Source organism: Suillus subalutaceus (genome assembly GCF_016647625.1).
Source record: "Suillus subalutaceus strain FC151 chromosome Unknown DFJ58scaffold_57, whole genome shotgun sequence".
In the NCBI taxonomy this organism is placed as follows: domain Eukaryota; kingdom Fungi; phylum Basidiomycota; class Agaricomycetes; order Boletales; family Suillaceae; genus Suillus; species Suillus subalutaceus.
Window position 1 is genome coordinate 86,836 of NW_024540306.1, and position 13,683 is coordinate 100,518.

At 48.9% G+C, this 13,683-nt stretch overlaps 4 protein-coding genes across 4 annotated transcripts; 2 read left to right on the plus strand and 2 right to left on the minus strand.

Moving 5' to 3' along the window:
- Nucleotides 1-3,329: 3,329 nt before the first annotated feature.
- DFJ58DRAFT_841690 (uncharacterized protein) lies at nt 3,330-4,007 on the plus strand (the record flags this gene model as incomplete). Its single annotated transcript, XM_041392743.1, has 4 exons — nt 3,330-3,359; nt 3,396-3,610; nt 3,664-3,730; nt 3,795-4,007. The coding sequence occupies 4 exons, from the start codon at nt 3,330-3,332 to the stop codon at nt 4,005-4,007; spliced, it is 525 nt and encodes a 174-aa protein (XP_041243595.1).
- Nucleotides 4,008-6,459: 2,452 nt separating this feature from the next.
- On the minus strand, nt 6,460-8,718 carry DFJ58DRAFT_914256 (uncharacterized protein). The gene is made up of 13 exons (XM_041395374.1): nt 8,428-8,718; nt 8,315-8,362; nt 8,050-8,263; nt 7,991-7,998; nt 7,896-7,941; nt 7,742-7,848; nt 7,596-7,694; nt 7,172-7,389; nt 7,029-7,118; nt 6,926-6,979; nt 6,859-6,870; nt 6,764-6,807; nt 6,460-6,711 (listed from the first exon to the last, which is right to left on the minus strand). Exons 3-13 carry the CDS (start codon nt 8,257-8,259, stop codon nt 6,607-6,609), a joined length of 993 nt encoding a protein of 330 aa, XP_041243596.1. The 5' UTR covers nt 8,260-8,263; nt 8,315-8,362; nt 8,428-8,718; the 3' UTR covers nt 6,460-6,606.
- On the plus strand, nt 8,542-9,519 carry DFJ58DRAFT_396696 (uncharacterized protein). Its single transcript, XM_041380192.1, has one exon. It carries the CDS (start codon nt 8,757-8,759, stop codon nt 9,369-9,371), a length of 615 nt encoding a protein of 204 aa, XP_041243597.1. The 5' UTR covers nt 8,542-8,756; the 3' UTR covers nt 9,372-9,519.
- DFJ58DRAFT_396669 (uncharacterized protein) lies at nt 9,497-13,601 on the minus strand. Its single transcript, XM_041380191.1, has 15 exons — nt 13,464-13,601; nt 13,109-13,406; nt 12,994-13,059; nt 12,688-12,947; nt 12,284-12,641; nt 12,073-12,228; nt 11,472-12,019; nt 11,198-11,423; nt 10,769-11,144; nt 10,609-10,715; nt 10,412-10,559; nt 10,286-10,362; nt 10,059-10,231; nt 9,717-10,008; nt 9,497-9,666 (listed from the first exon to the last, which is right to left on the minus strand). The coding sequence occupies exons 1-15, from the start codon at nt 13,526-13,528 to the stop codon at nt 9,640-9,642; spliced, it is 3,177 nt and encodes a 1,058-aa protein (XP_041243598.1). The 5' UTR covers nt 13,529-13,601; the 3' UTR covers nt 9,497-9,639.
- Between the last annotated feature and the right edge of the window lie 82 nt (nt 13,602-13,683).

Here is a 13,683-nt window from a genome sequence, read left to right on the forward strand (position 1 = left end):
CGTATTCCGTGGTCGGCACGCTGCTACTCTCGTCTGTACTCTTCTTTCCCTTCACACCTTTGTCACCCGTGCGCGGATTCTACCTTGTTTGGACTTTTTATCTTGGCAGTATTTGTCAACAGAGCAAGCTCGAGGTCATGACAACCTGGGCACTACACACTTCAGTGCACGTACAATCACCGTATCATCTTCTTTCGCTCTGCTCGGCTTATCAAGCTATCTGCCATGCACCTCCGAGCGGGCACAACGACGGACCCACGAGGTCTTCGGCAGGCCGTTGCGCACTTGACGCCTGTTTTCTGATATGGCGCGGGGGCCACTCTTTCCATATATGTGGGTGCCTCAGCTTCACCCGCGGAACCCCGTTACACTGGATGTTCTTACCCCCAGTGTGGACCGTCTAGCGTCCCAGGCAGTGCCTTCAGGCTGACCTATCGGACCGAGCAATTGCAGGTGTCCGACGTTGAGCTCCAGACTGCTGTCATGGTAATGTTAGCGCAGTGATTGGTCATATTTGGGGAGCACCGACGACGCTCAACGCTGTTCCTTTGTCCTTTCTATTCACGTACGTAGTGTAGTATTCGCACTGCCTTGCAAGCCTGTGGCAAGGTACTGGTAGTAGCCAAGTTAGGCGGTGTTTGAACAACAACCAGGCAGCTCTTCCCCCCTTCCTCGAACTTAACATATCTAAGGCTAGATCTCGTTTGTTCCTGTCCAAGGACTTCGAACCTCCCAGTGGGCATAAATACACCATGTAAGGTTGCATCGATATGACAGCCGCCCATCAGTGATCCGAAGATTAGAAAAACCAGAGGAAACGCGGATCCGCCTGGATCCGCTCAGCTGGACGTGTAGTGCCAGGATACACCGACAGGCTACATCGCCCGGCACCTGTACAGACCTGTACATGGTAAAGTTCCTATGGCATGTCCCGGGTTTCAGAATTTTACGACCGAGATCAATCTCAGATCAATCTGTTACTTTATCTCGACAATATTCCCATTTGGAGAAGAAGGCAACGTCAGAATCACGACCCTCTACCAGCCTCTACCTGAAACATGAAACGGTGTTTACTAGTAGGGGCAAGCAAGCTCAAGGTCTTCCGACACTACATGCTTGGATGACCAAAGGATGAACCGTGTTAGGATCTCACTAAATATAAGTACATCCGTCATTTATAAAAACGGTGGGAAAGGGAAGATTGGTACTCATATCAATTGTGACTGGGGACTTTATCTATATTATTAGTTCGTTCGAAGACGACCATGAGCCAACATAGAGCATGTGCGCATAGCTATAACCTAGGAAGGGATGTACTCGTGGGACTCGTTTGATTAGAGCTAATGTCCAGCTGCAGCTGGATCTAAGAATTGAGCTCTGCAGCCGCTAAAGCCATGGCTTCCGCGCATCAATTAAAAGATACCTGACTCCACGAAATGGAGAGGGCTCTGTCAAGGTTCAGGCCGGCACTGGTATTTTTGTATGCGCATGAACCGATTGCCTTTTTTTTTCCCGCTACGCTTAGGAGCCGTTAGTGGGTCTTGTAGCTTGTTATGTAGATTTCGAGATCCTGTGCAATTACTTGCTTTTGACTCAATCTGTGTGATCAGGCAACTATGATCGTTCTAGGCTGGCGATTTCAAAATCATTCGTATTGTGTGGCGTTTGTCCCCCTCATCCCTCAGTGTCCCGCAATCTGGTGTTACCTATCTTCGTATCGTTGTGTCCCTCATGTTGGCCTTCATTAATGTCGGGCTCCTTCCTGTTAGCGCCTCATTTGATCTCAATATTCCTCACGCCCTCATGTCTTCTGATGTCGGACGTTCCATCAGTCATTCGCAGCCTCGTCAACGATTTGTTGAGGGCCTGGCTGCCGCATTCTTATGAGAATCACTTTCTCACCATCGACGTGGAATTTGAAGTGGTCCACAGGATCTCGCACGATGTTGTCATCGGTATGCATTAAATCAGTGCATGACGTGAGCCTTGAAGTTGTTCGCGGCGACAATCAAGTCGTTCATATTCCCCACCGCTTGTCGCCAGTGCGCAGGGGTAAGTATTCATTTCTCGTTTGATATGTCTTCTGCTCATCTCCTTCAGAGCCTTCTTGAATTGTATCCAATGTTCGCGAACATTCTGTCCCTCGGGCCTCCAGTGGTTTTGGAGGTGGATTTCAATCTACGTCCCAACGTGGGGATGCTCTGAGCTGCAGAACGTGTGCCGAGTCTTTTCTCAGAGGTGTTTTCTTAGGTTGCCACGAGTTCGGTGTTCGCTCCAGTGTTTTCCGACAATCTCAATGCATTAAATCGGTCGTGTTCCCTATATGGCTTACTAGTACAGAGCACCGGTCTTACTGCAGTTGAAGATTGTCGCAAAAGACTTCTGCGTTAGTTGTTGTTTGGCGAGTGTTTTGATAATATGTATCTGATGCTAAACACACAGCGCCGCTGACGCGCCAGTTCCCGACTCCGCCTTCGAATTTTATGTGTGAATGATTGTCGGTCCTTTGGGTAAGGTCTGCAGTCCGGGATTTGAAATTTGCAGTCCAGAGGTGGTGTAAAAATGTATTCGTTGAGTATCTACATGAAAAAGTGTCTGCTGTAGTCAGAATGAGCAGGAGTGACCAGTGACTACCCGACTAGGTGAAAGTCAGGGATCTGGCCACTCTCGGGCTATTCCACCGTCCACGTAGACTCCAGGGCCAAATTCTACAGCCTATGGCCAGTCTGGGGCTTTCGCGGCTGGGTTGAGATGTCTGATTGTCCTTGCTCAGGTCTCGTAGGGACGCAGACGACGAGGAACCAGCCAGTAAAAAAGGACCCCACCGCGAGGGCGGGGGGATCCCATGGATTGGGAGACCAGACAGCTCCAAACTCGGTCCAAGTACATATCGTACAACGGGATGGTACATAAAGAAGGTGGGTGAGCAAATAAATGTGCTATCGAGACGAGCGGTTCGAGTGAGAATCGACAATAGCCTGAGACGGCGTACCTAGCGAGACGAGTGGTTTGAGTGAGAAGAGGCAAAGGGACCGTTCTCGCCGAGTCTCGAGACTCTCGCTAGACATAGACCATTAACTCCACTACAGGAGGTGACACATTCGTCATGCTACGCGACGCACTGGGCCCATCAGCCACAGGTAGCAAAGGGACAGCACTCCGCAGAGGCGATACGGGAAGACCCGACGAGTCTGCTAAAGAGCACGCTCGTCCAATTAGACTCGACTAAATTCAAACAGCCACACAACAGCCACTCAATGCACATCCACTTTAAATGCAGCGCGTGAAGCACTCAACGTTCAACAGTGCCGCAGTCATAGATACCCACAATGATTTTTCTCACCCTCTCCGCTGAACACGTTCGCAATACCATTATCACCAACGAGCAAGGGTAGGTTATTTACAAAACAGAGACTCCGTTCCGGCTACTTGGCGTCCGTACTACGACTATTTGGAAAATCAAGCCAAATGACGACCAGCATCATATGCAAGACCAGTTCGATGTCTTGGGAGAGATCGAGTGGCACGACTTTGCTTCCTCAAAATTTCGTTATGGTGGAACTGAAGTAGAGACGAAGAAGTTCATTCCGAAGAGAGGCCTATTGGGTCAGTGAGTACATAGCGTCTTAGGAAACCTGGACCGTCATAATAAAATTCTGGCAGGAAGCGCGTCTTCATAGGAGCAGATAGCCGTCCCTATCGCTGGGACCTCAAGTCCAGCGTGGTAGTTGTGAGTATACTTCCACTCTATTAATGCAGATGCTCTGTTTCTCACATGAGGAGTCGGATTTTAGCTCTCACGGGACGATGCGTCTCGAACGGAGGTCGCTCGCTCTCATAGAGCAACTCTCGGAATCATAGGAAGGAAACGTGAAGCCATGCTGGAAGTATCACCTGAAGTGGCTCATATGATGGATACCATCATCATGACATTCATCTACGTCGAGAAACTCAGAATGGACCAAGAAGAGGCCTCGGCAAGAGCCGCAGCCGCGGCTGGTTCATGAAATCAAGTTGAGGAGCTTGGGTGCTGTGATGCTACCCCGTGGGTACCGGCGACTACGCGCCCCAAACCCCGACTCCTTTTGTGGGACAGCATGCTGCTGCATCACGCATGAATTCGGGTCAAGGCCAAAATCATTGAGGTTCAAGCAATACACCGGGTATAGTACCGTACAAACGATCGACTCGTTGAGTACGTAGGTTATCGTAGTGCAACTGCTGAACACCCACGCAAGAACTGAGACAAGTAACTTCAAACTGAAGGCCAACACCAGAGCTTGCCCTGGCAGACGCAACAAACGAAGATGAAGTGTCCCACCAGATACACAATACACGCAAATTCAAACAGGTGGAAAGGCCGTGCATGAAAATTCCAAGCAAGGGATTAGATCGATCAAAACCTGCTGCCTTAGGCAGCCTTACTCTGGCCAGCGCCTCTCGCAGGCGAAGCTTGTCCTACCGGTCCATCAGCCTTGCGCTTCCCTTTGGCGTCAGTTGCCTTGGTCGCGAGTTTGTTGAAGAGCCCTAGGCAACCCCGGTTGTGGGCAGCAGCCTCAAGGACCTCAATCCCGTCTGGCAAACTCGAGAGCTGTTCAGACGCTTCTCGTCAGGACCAAAAGTCCAGCTGTATTCGGGTAGGCAAGACCTCGGACCTTCGCACTAGCACACACTCACAGTCGTAAGTTAACATCCACCATGACAGGCAAAGGTGCAGTGATCTTCTGGCTGTATTCGGATGGGTGGATGAGCACCCCCGTAGCGTCGCGAACGTTGGGAACGATGACTGGTACGTCTTCAATTCCATAGAGCTGAATGGCAGACTGATAAAGGCCTTGGGGTCCAGCATATCTTTCAGCGTCCAGTCCGTGGTGCCTGTCGCATGTTGAAAGGCATTCACCCATCAAAACTGCTACTCACCTCGCACAGGCCCATTAGATGCCTTCTTCTTGGGCGAGAACCGCTCTTTGATCATGCCTGCGCCGAGCAACAGTGAGGCATGCAGGAATGCTGACTGCTATTGCCCTTACCTACAGTGAATTTCACGTCCGTGTCTAAGGTTATCATCGATGAATAGGCAACTGTCGCAAAAGACAGGAGCGACATACTCTCAAAGTCTTCGATCGAGAACTCAGGAACAGGTTCCTGAGTGGCCCCAGCAGCATCCGGAAAGAGGTGAGCACTGTGAATGATGAACTGGCACTCGGCTCCATTGGTTGTCCCCGGCGAAGTTCACACAAATTGGGTGACCTCCCCCCCATCTATCGAGTGTGTTCTAAGTTTTTAACATTCAAACGTGAAACCTCGTCCGCTGTCACGCGCTAATAGGCCCTGTCATAGATGATTAAATTCCCCTTATTTCAGAAAAGCAGGGGCTGAGATGAGGCCCGAGGGTGGGTGGCATAGACAGACACACGGAGACTCCCGGGAAATCTGGTGATCAAGTCGGGTGCAGAGAAATATACAGAGAGGGTGATTTTGTGTTCGACTAAGCCCTCCTCCACTAACATGGGAGTCGGGGATCGCCCGTGCTGCATGTAGGGAGATCAGTGCTGGCTTTGAATCAACGGATGAATTGATGGAATACATGAAGGTCATGTTGATAGCAGCCGATAATCGCGCTCTGATTACAGACAGTCACTTTGAGTACCTACAATGAAGCATCACCGCCTCGGGTACCTGAATTTTATGTACAACTCAAAGCTATCAGTATATTGACGATATTTCGAAACCGACATGCACATGTTGCCATGTCTAAATGCAGTGCTCAATTATAGCCAGTTCGGAGCAATTGTTGAAATAGGTTGCTGTTGTGTCTTGGCATAGTCTTGTTTTTGATGGGACAAGATCAGTGAATTGTGGCGCATTTTTACCGTGGGTGTTGTGTCAAGCAGCGAAGATAGCATGATCGTTTGTTGTGAAGTTGCTCAGGATCATGGCTGTGTGGACGAGGATGCCGACCCGGGTCATACCCACACTTGAGCCGCGGGTACTGAAACTTTCAGAGGCCTACCCGCACCCACCCGGGCCAGAGCATCGCGGGTGCGGGTCAAGCCGTGGGTCAAGTAGCAGGTGGTGCAGGTCACCGGGTGAGTACATGTGAAACAAAGTACTATGTATTAAGCTTAGTCTGGGTCAATAACAATCTCGTCGCTCCTTCTTGTTGACAGCACAGCGCATCGCAATGATGGCACGATGGGCCTCGGGCTTATACTTGAAATTGAGCTGCTAAGGGTTTGCTGGATACACTTCGCATTCGGAACTTGAGTCGAGACACCACGCCGCTGAACAAATTCTTCGATGCCCCAACTGAGGTTTTTCGTCCCTTGTCCAGTTTGCATGCGTTATTGGTGATGTGGCTTGTGGTTGACAGGGTCAGTGAGGCACGTAAATTTGAACTCGAGATGGTCGCAGACTCGGCAGCTGCTGTGAGCTTTCAAGCGATGTTGTAAGGACATCATGAAGTGATCATTTAAATATCGCCCGATGGTATATGTGGAGGGGTGTTACGGCCCGACATGGGGAAATCAATGCTAGTGTGTTGCAACTCGTGGACAGCGCAGTGGTTGTTGACGATGTGACGTAAATATGCACCCATAGAGCCGTTCATTCAATAAGAAAAGTACTTTCCTGTGATCGCGTGAACTCGACCGGTGTTTTGACTACTGGCTGATAATGGTACTGTAATTGCGAGAAGAGGAGAATTGAAGTCTACAGAGGGGGTGAGAATCATCGCAAAAGCACTTTGTGCATGTAGACTTACACAGATGCTGACGAGACAGACATTCATAAAATATCCTGCAATATCTAGGATCATACGTCAGTTGCAGTCCCCAAATAGCATTGTTCTCGAGGTACCGATGAAAGCGCCTTATTGATCTTAGTTAGGATGATAAAATTCATGTGCAAGGCTGCTGGCACTTACCAAATGGCGGAGAATCCGGCATAGTGGCCCTGATCTGTGGAAGTGCAAAAAGTACTACAAACCTGTCAGTGGCGCATCTATCAATCCTCTGCGGCTCGCACACCTGCTGTCGAGATCAAGATGAGGTTGTCGTCAACGTGCGCACGGAACAGCACCAGGACTGTCATCCATAAAACGGTAACAGAGAGAACCCCTATAATCCGATGAGAACAAGCCAGACCATGTATGCTAGGTAGTAACTCTCACAGTTTGTGACAACCAGTAGGATGGCGAACGCCTTGACCATGCGTTGTCGTCGGAGAGTTAGGGCCAGTGCGTACAACGTCTCGTTCCCTACTGTAGTCGGGTAAAATGCACTGGAACCATTCCAATCTATCACACTTCCATATCCAATTACGCCAGATATCGGCAGTGATTGATTGCTGTCAGTGTCAATGGCTAATAGCGATATATATGCAAAGTACCTGCAGGAAGTCAATGATACTAATATTGAAGGAGGAATGAAGTGATGCCCTTACACATCAAATGGGTAGTAAAGAGTCGATGCTTGCTTCTGTAGCGTATACGGAAGATATGGATCAGTGGGCAAAATCGTGTCATATTCTTGTACTGGCAATTATCTCGAAGATGCTCGAATCAATGCCCGGCATAGATATGGACTAAAGCTCACTTTCTTCCGGGTATGTATGTCACTGGTGGAGGATTTTGAACCATTAACGGATCAAACGTGCCTATCGGGGTTGTTAGGTTCCAATCTACACTGGCATTTCTAATGGGCAATATAAGGTCAGATTTCAAAGGCGAAAGTTCGCTTACCCGTTCAGATACAGGGCGACATTATTGACGAATTGATTTTGAATACAAATATCGTTTGATGAGCCTGTATACTGATGTCCACAGGCGCCAACAAGAGACCAGTGAACCTGAAAACCCTCAGACAAGAATGTACAGATGTCAAGACGATACTCACAGAAAATGTCTGCCCATCGAGGTCGATTGAGAACATGTCGGCGAGCCTAAAATATGTCAGATTTCGACTATAGATAACAAGAAAGGGATGTTCACAATACAAGCTGTGTGTTAGTAGTAAGCATGAATCTAAATATTATGGATACGGGGCTTACACCGGGGGATCCACTGACTTTGAAGCCACTCAACGTAGCATTATCCATGTTTACTTGGGTTTTGAAGTTTGAGCTCAAATAAACCTCTGTGAGAACGACAGAGGTCATTGTGAACAAGATAAAGATGATCGTCAAGGTTGCCGCCGGCCCATAACGTATCAAAATTGGGTTTCGTTCTATTATACGTTGTAAGCGGAGTGGTAGTGGCATCACTCTGCTCAAGGGTAGAAAAGTTAACTGATGTGGTGTTCAACTGACGACTCACTTTTAAGTAATATCACTTATCTACAGGTAATCCTGGAGTGGCAAAGACCTCAGTTGAACCACCGTTCAGTTTCTAGTTATTCTTAAGTTGAAGTTCACCGCCTTTGCGCATACCTGTCTGCACTAGTATTGTTCTGCCACATTTGGGCTGCTTGAGGCTCTGCACCTGGGTCCTGTGTGGCACCATTAAACCGGCATCAGTAAAACCTCCGATTCCTTTTCCATGGCCAGCCTTATGTGAGTGTGTGACCTAGTGTTGTTGGCAGAACTCGGCAGTTTTGCCAACCGGTCTGGCAAAACCGCTTGTGCCTGGTCCTGGGCAGAACTCACGCGAAAGGGGGTGGTAGAACCTGGCAGAACTCCAGGGTATCCGAGACTCGCGGAGATATAATTTAGATCTCTGATAACAAAGTTTGAATTCAAGAGAACATGAAAACCGCATAATGATGGCGAAAAAACTCTCGGATGACCTGCAGGCTTACAATCAGTCACTAGCTCCATTCGCTGGCGGCCAAGCGGACGGCCTTCCTTGGTGGAAAAACCTTCCAATCAATTCCGAAATCCACCCACTCAAGGCCTTTTCTGTGACAATATTAATCCTCTCAATTGTAGGGCATGCAGGCGAAGTAGAGCGCACATTCTCTGATCTCGGCACAACACAATCCGCGCGACGGTGTAATCTCTCAGTTGACACATTTGAAACACTCGGCAAAATTCGTGCAAACCTTCGACACCACAGCGCCGTGAAAGTCGCGGAGACTGGGAAGCCCACCCACCGTCGACATGCTCACATGCACACTCGTGAAGAGGTTGGCATTGCTGTCGAGACTGCACAGGATCTTGAAGCATCCTTCGCGTGGGCACCTCCACTCTCGACCGAACCTCGCGATGCAAATGACTTGCTTGCTGGTCCAGAGAGTATCTCGCCTGATGATATTGCTGCTGAATTTGCAGCTCTCAAGGAGTTGAAAAGGACTGAAGAAGTTCATAACGTTAACGAAGTTGAGGTGCTCGAGGGAAATGCACCGACGGCCGTTCATAACTGCAAGCAGGGTTAGTACATAATGATATCATTCAATGGACTGTTGGAGTCCAGCTAGGGAATTGTACAACAATTTAAATACATATTTATTCACCGTATAATATTGTTACCTTCTACGTAATATATATTGGCGACGGTACGATCATTTCTATTATATACTGTCGGCTAACAGACGGGTATTGGGGGTGTGGCAACCGTTTGATTTAGACAGCGGCATTGGCACAAATGCCAATCATACACTCGGTGACAGACATGTAGTAACGATCAAAGTGATACCGAAGGTTTTACCAAGCCATTTTGGCAACGATCGACTTTAATTTACCATCAGGATTAAGAAAATAGGAAGAGAGTTGGCACTTGCCTTCGGATAGGTCCTCACAATCAGCTTGCGGACTTCGTCCACGCAGAGAATCCCCAAGCCAAAGGCGAACGGAGGACCCCAGAACATCCCAGGTATAGGGGTCGTCAGGAAGACCCTCTGTAAGCCTGGTCCGTACAGATTGGTTACCGCAATCAAGGCAGTCGCGACCATGCCAATCGGAACTGCGATATTCTTGCGAGGACCCCATAGAGGATTGGACTGGAGCAAGGAAACCCTGCGGTTTCGGATGGCGAGGAGATTTCCGTATTGCATGAAGACCATTGTCACGTAGCTTATGAAGAATAAGTACAAGCCTTGGGAGCTGGCGATATCACAACTCACTAAATGCACTGCCCAGTATTAACAAATTGAGCGAGCTGATCCGATGTGAAGCCGCGATAGCCACCGGTCCAGTTGTTGTAGGCTAAGAAAACATCGTGGAATCCGAGGCCTTGCTGATCCATGTATACAAACCACATGCTCATCGCGCACGGCCAGGCCATGAGTCCAAGGAACTAGTAATAAGTGACTCGTGAGCTCCAAGCATCACTTGGTGCGGAATAACTTACACAGTAAATCTGGAAGAACAATTTCCAATCTGTAAGGCGGTCGGTTCGAGCATTGCGAGGCTTCCGCAGCATGAGATCTGTCGCGCACTAAGGAATGGCAAAAAGTGTGAAAAATGAAAAACTTACCTGCTTCAGCTTTCTCGTACATCAAGGAGATTGACATGACCACGTCGTTTGTGATGGAGAAACAAACTTGTAGATAGGAACTCAAAGGAAGTTGCATTCCAAAGACAACGTTCGTGACTACTGCCATGAACTCCGTGTAACTTCCAACCTTGAGTTGGGTAAGCAAGTATCTTGTTTTTGATGATGCATTGACTTACAGGCATGAGGTAAAGCGTCACTTTCTTGAGGTTATCGAATACCAGGCGACCCATCTCGATGGCCACTGGGATAGACGCAAAGTCATTGTTTAACAAGATCAGTGCAGCTGAGAGGGTTCGAGGGTTAATTGTCATCTTGAACAAGATGTCACGACCTTACCAGCTTCTTTCGCCACATCGCTGCCGCTCCCCATCGCGACACCAATATCAGCGGCTTTGAGAGCGGGTGCATCGTTGACACCGTCACCAGTCACAGCCACAGTATTGTCACCGCGAGCCTTGATTTCCTCGACGATCTTCATCTTTTGTTCAGGCGTGGTGCGGGCAAACGCAATTTCAGTGTATTGCCCGACGATTACGTGCCAGTCAACGGTGGTAAGAGTGCTGACATCCTCTCCTGTGAGTACCAATGCACGAATGGGGTCGTCTTCGGAAGGTTTAATAGAGCGTATTGATACATCGGTGAAGTTCTTTTCGGACGATGCGGCCCTGACGTCATCGATGGTATCTACGGAGTGCTGCGTAATGATGCCGACCTATAATCAAGTTAATCCCAAGTACCAGGAGGCAGCCGCTCGATCCAACTCACCTGGCGGGCGATTGCAACAGCAGTGAGCTTGAAGTCTCCGGTCACCATGAAAACCCTGACACCAGCACGACGGATAACGGCCACACTTGAGGGCACGTCCGGACGGGGCGGATCGCGGATACCAACCAGTCCGACCAAAGTGAGATTGCCTATCTCCGAGTACATCAATTCCTCCATGTCATTTGGTGAAAGATTCGGTTTCAAGGCCTCCAATGGCTTGCGACACCTGAACGAGTATCAGTAAATTATCCTCACACAAGCATACAACGCGCACAGGGCAAGTACTCTCTGCCCTTCACTCGACCAATCGCTTTGGAGATTGTCAATGTACTGCCTTGACGCTTCATCGAACGGGACAACGGCGCCATCGGACCTCATCACTGTGGTGCAGGATTTTACCAGCATGTCTGGGGCGCCTTTTACGAGCATCCATGCTGTTGAATCCTTCTCAGTAATATCTCCTTTAGTCGTTCTAGTCTCCTGGACGACGCTGAGCATCCACTTATTTTTCGAATTGAAAGGAATTTCGAAGAGCTTTCTCCAAGACGATAGCAGCGCTGACGTATCAATATTCAAGGCTGGGATAGACAGAGCCTCGGAAAAGCGAAGTAAGGCCGTATCAGTGGGATCTCCTTTGACGGTTCGCTCGTGAATGGGCCGGTTAGCAGTTGTAGAGTCGAACTTTGCACCATTACACAGCCGTGCGGTCTGGTGCAAAGCGCTCAAGCCAGCAAAGAATCTAGGTTCTGGTGCTTCGGAAACCTTCTCGTCGATTTCACTGACCAAAAAAGTGTGATCCAAAAAGGCGATTGATTCGACCACCTGAAAAATGTTAGTCAAGAAAACAAGCCGCCTGCAGGTATGTAGAAACGAACCATCTTGCCGGCAGTCAAAGTACCAGTTTTGTCTGAACACAAGACGGACATGCATCCAAGCGTTTCAATCGTTGCGAGATTCTTGACAAGAACATGCCGCTTCGACATGCGACGGGCAATGATAGTCAACGAAAGGGCGACACAGAGAGGTAGTCCCTTCATGTAAATGATGTCAGAGAGGCTATTAAGAATAACAAGTTAGATCATGTACCTGAGGCACGAACGCCGTAAGGCAACCAATCGAGTTCATGATTGCTGAGCTGATGGTATCATACCCAGGATAGCTCGTCCTCAACCACACGCCAAAGAGCAGTAAGGATATACCAAACATCGAGAAGGCGACTGAGGAGATGACTTTGGTGAAAAACCAAACCTCTTTCTGGATGGTTGTAAGCTTGAATTTTGTGTCGCCAGACATTTTAACGAGGCGTCCCATGATGGTCCTGTCACCAGTGGCGAACACGATACCATTACAGGTACCCTGTGTCACAAAGGTCGAGGTCAGTGCAAGATTGCGCGTTTCCAGGGCATTGTCAGATGTAGCATCGAGAGATCCCGGGACCATATCACTGGCAAACTATGAGGCTAACTTTTATATGATTAGAATGTAATCACCTTTCTCCAGTAAGCAGCGAACGGTCAAAGCGCAAGTCAGACGAAGCCGCCACGATCCTTAGGTCCGCAGGAATTCGATCACCGGTACTGAGAACCACAATGTCTCCGACGACGATGTCCGTAGCAAGAATGAGCTGTTGCTTGCCATCACGGATTACAGCAGCTTCATGCGCAATAAGAGACTTTATGGATTTCATGATTCGGCTGGCATTCCAGTCCACAAAGGCGTAGAACGTGGCTGAGATGATGATGACGAGCATCTAAGGAGCGTAAATGAACTGAAACATGACATGGACCCAAACGCACCAGCAGAACTGCGACACCGAGGTTGACAACGGAAGGGCTACTCCCTCCCAGAGGCTTATACGAGAGCTGATAAAAATGTGAAGCACTGGCCAAGATAAAACTCATGAACGCGTACTATCGTGACGATAAACGCGATCCACATGAGGAAATTGAAGCCTCCGAAGATGTAGTTAAGGATCTTCTTCCAGTGTTGAGTCGGGGGTGGGCTGATGACATTCTTGCCATCCTTGATCCTTCGTTGAACTGCTGCCTCCTCAAGGCCAACTGTAGGATGGCAAGAGTAACGAGTGTACACCTCATCTGTGCTGATGAGATGGACGTCAATGCTAGCTATGGCATCTGCCGGATCTGTGGATTGTTTAGCCTTTGAAGGGAGGTCCTTCTCTTCCACGCGAATGGATAGAGTCCGATAGCTATATGGAGGGTGGGTAAGTAAACCATCCCGGATACATCCCCAGGAAGCGACGCACCCTATCTGAATTCCATAGCCTGGCGTTCTCTCATGCTCAGACGATTTTCGAGAAGAAACTCTCATCGTGTGCAAGCGACCTCCGCGGCTGGGACTCACCAGATCTTGATTGTCGCACGCGCTCTTTTATCCCAAGCGCTCTTGTGGAAAGGTTTCTCAAAGTTTATTTTATTTTTTCCTGTGCACGCAGTATAAACTGCGCGATTTTTGCCATTCAGTGG

Coding starts and splice junctions, on each gene's coding strand:
- DFJ58DRAFT_914256 (XM_041395374.1), bottom strand. CDS start 8,259: ATGCCACTACCACTCCGCTTACAACGTATAATAGAACGAAACCCAATT. Junction 7,695..7,741: donor GTCGCCCTGTATCTGAACGG/GTAAGCGAACTT, acceptor ATTGCCCATTAG/AAATGCCAGTGTAGATTGGA. Junction 7,390..7,595: donor ACATACATACCCGGAAGAAA/GTGAGCTTTAGT, acceptor GACTTCCTGCAG/GTACTTTGCATATATATCGC.
- DFJ58DRAFT_396696 (XM_041380192.1), top strand. CDS start 8,757: ATGATGGCGAAAAAACTCTCGGATGACCTGCAGGCTTACAATCAGTCA.
- DFJ58DRAFT_396669 (XM_041380191.1), bottom strand. CDS start 13,528: ATGAGAGTTTCTTCTCGAAAATCGTCTGAGCATGAGAGAACGCCAGGC. Junction 12,020..12,072: donor CTTTGACTGCCGGCAAGATG/GTTCGTTTCTAC, acceptor AACATTTTTCAG/GTGGTCGAATCAATCGCCTT. Junction 10,716..10,768: donor CGATGTGGCGAAAGAAGCTG/GTAAGGTCGTGA, acceptor GAACCCTCTCAG/CTGCACTGATCTTGTTAAAC.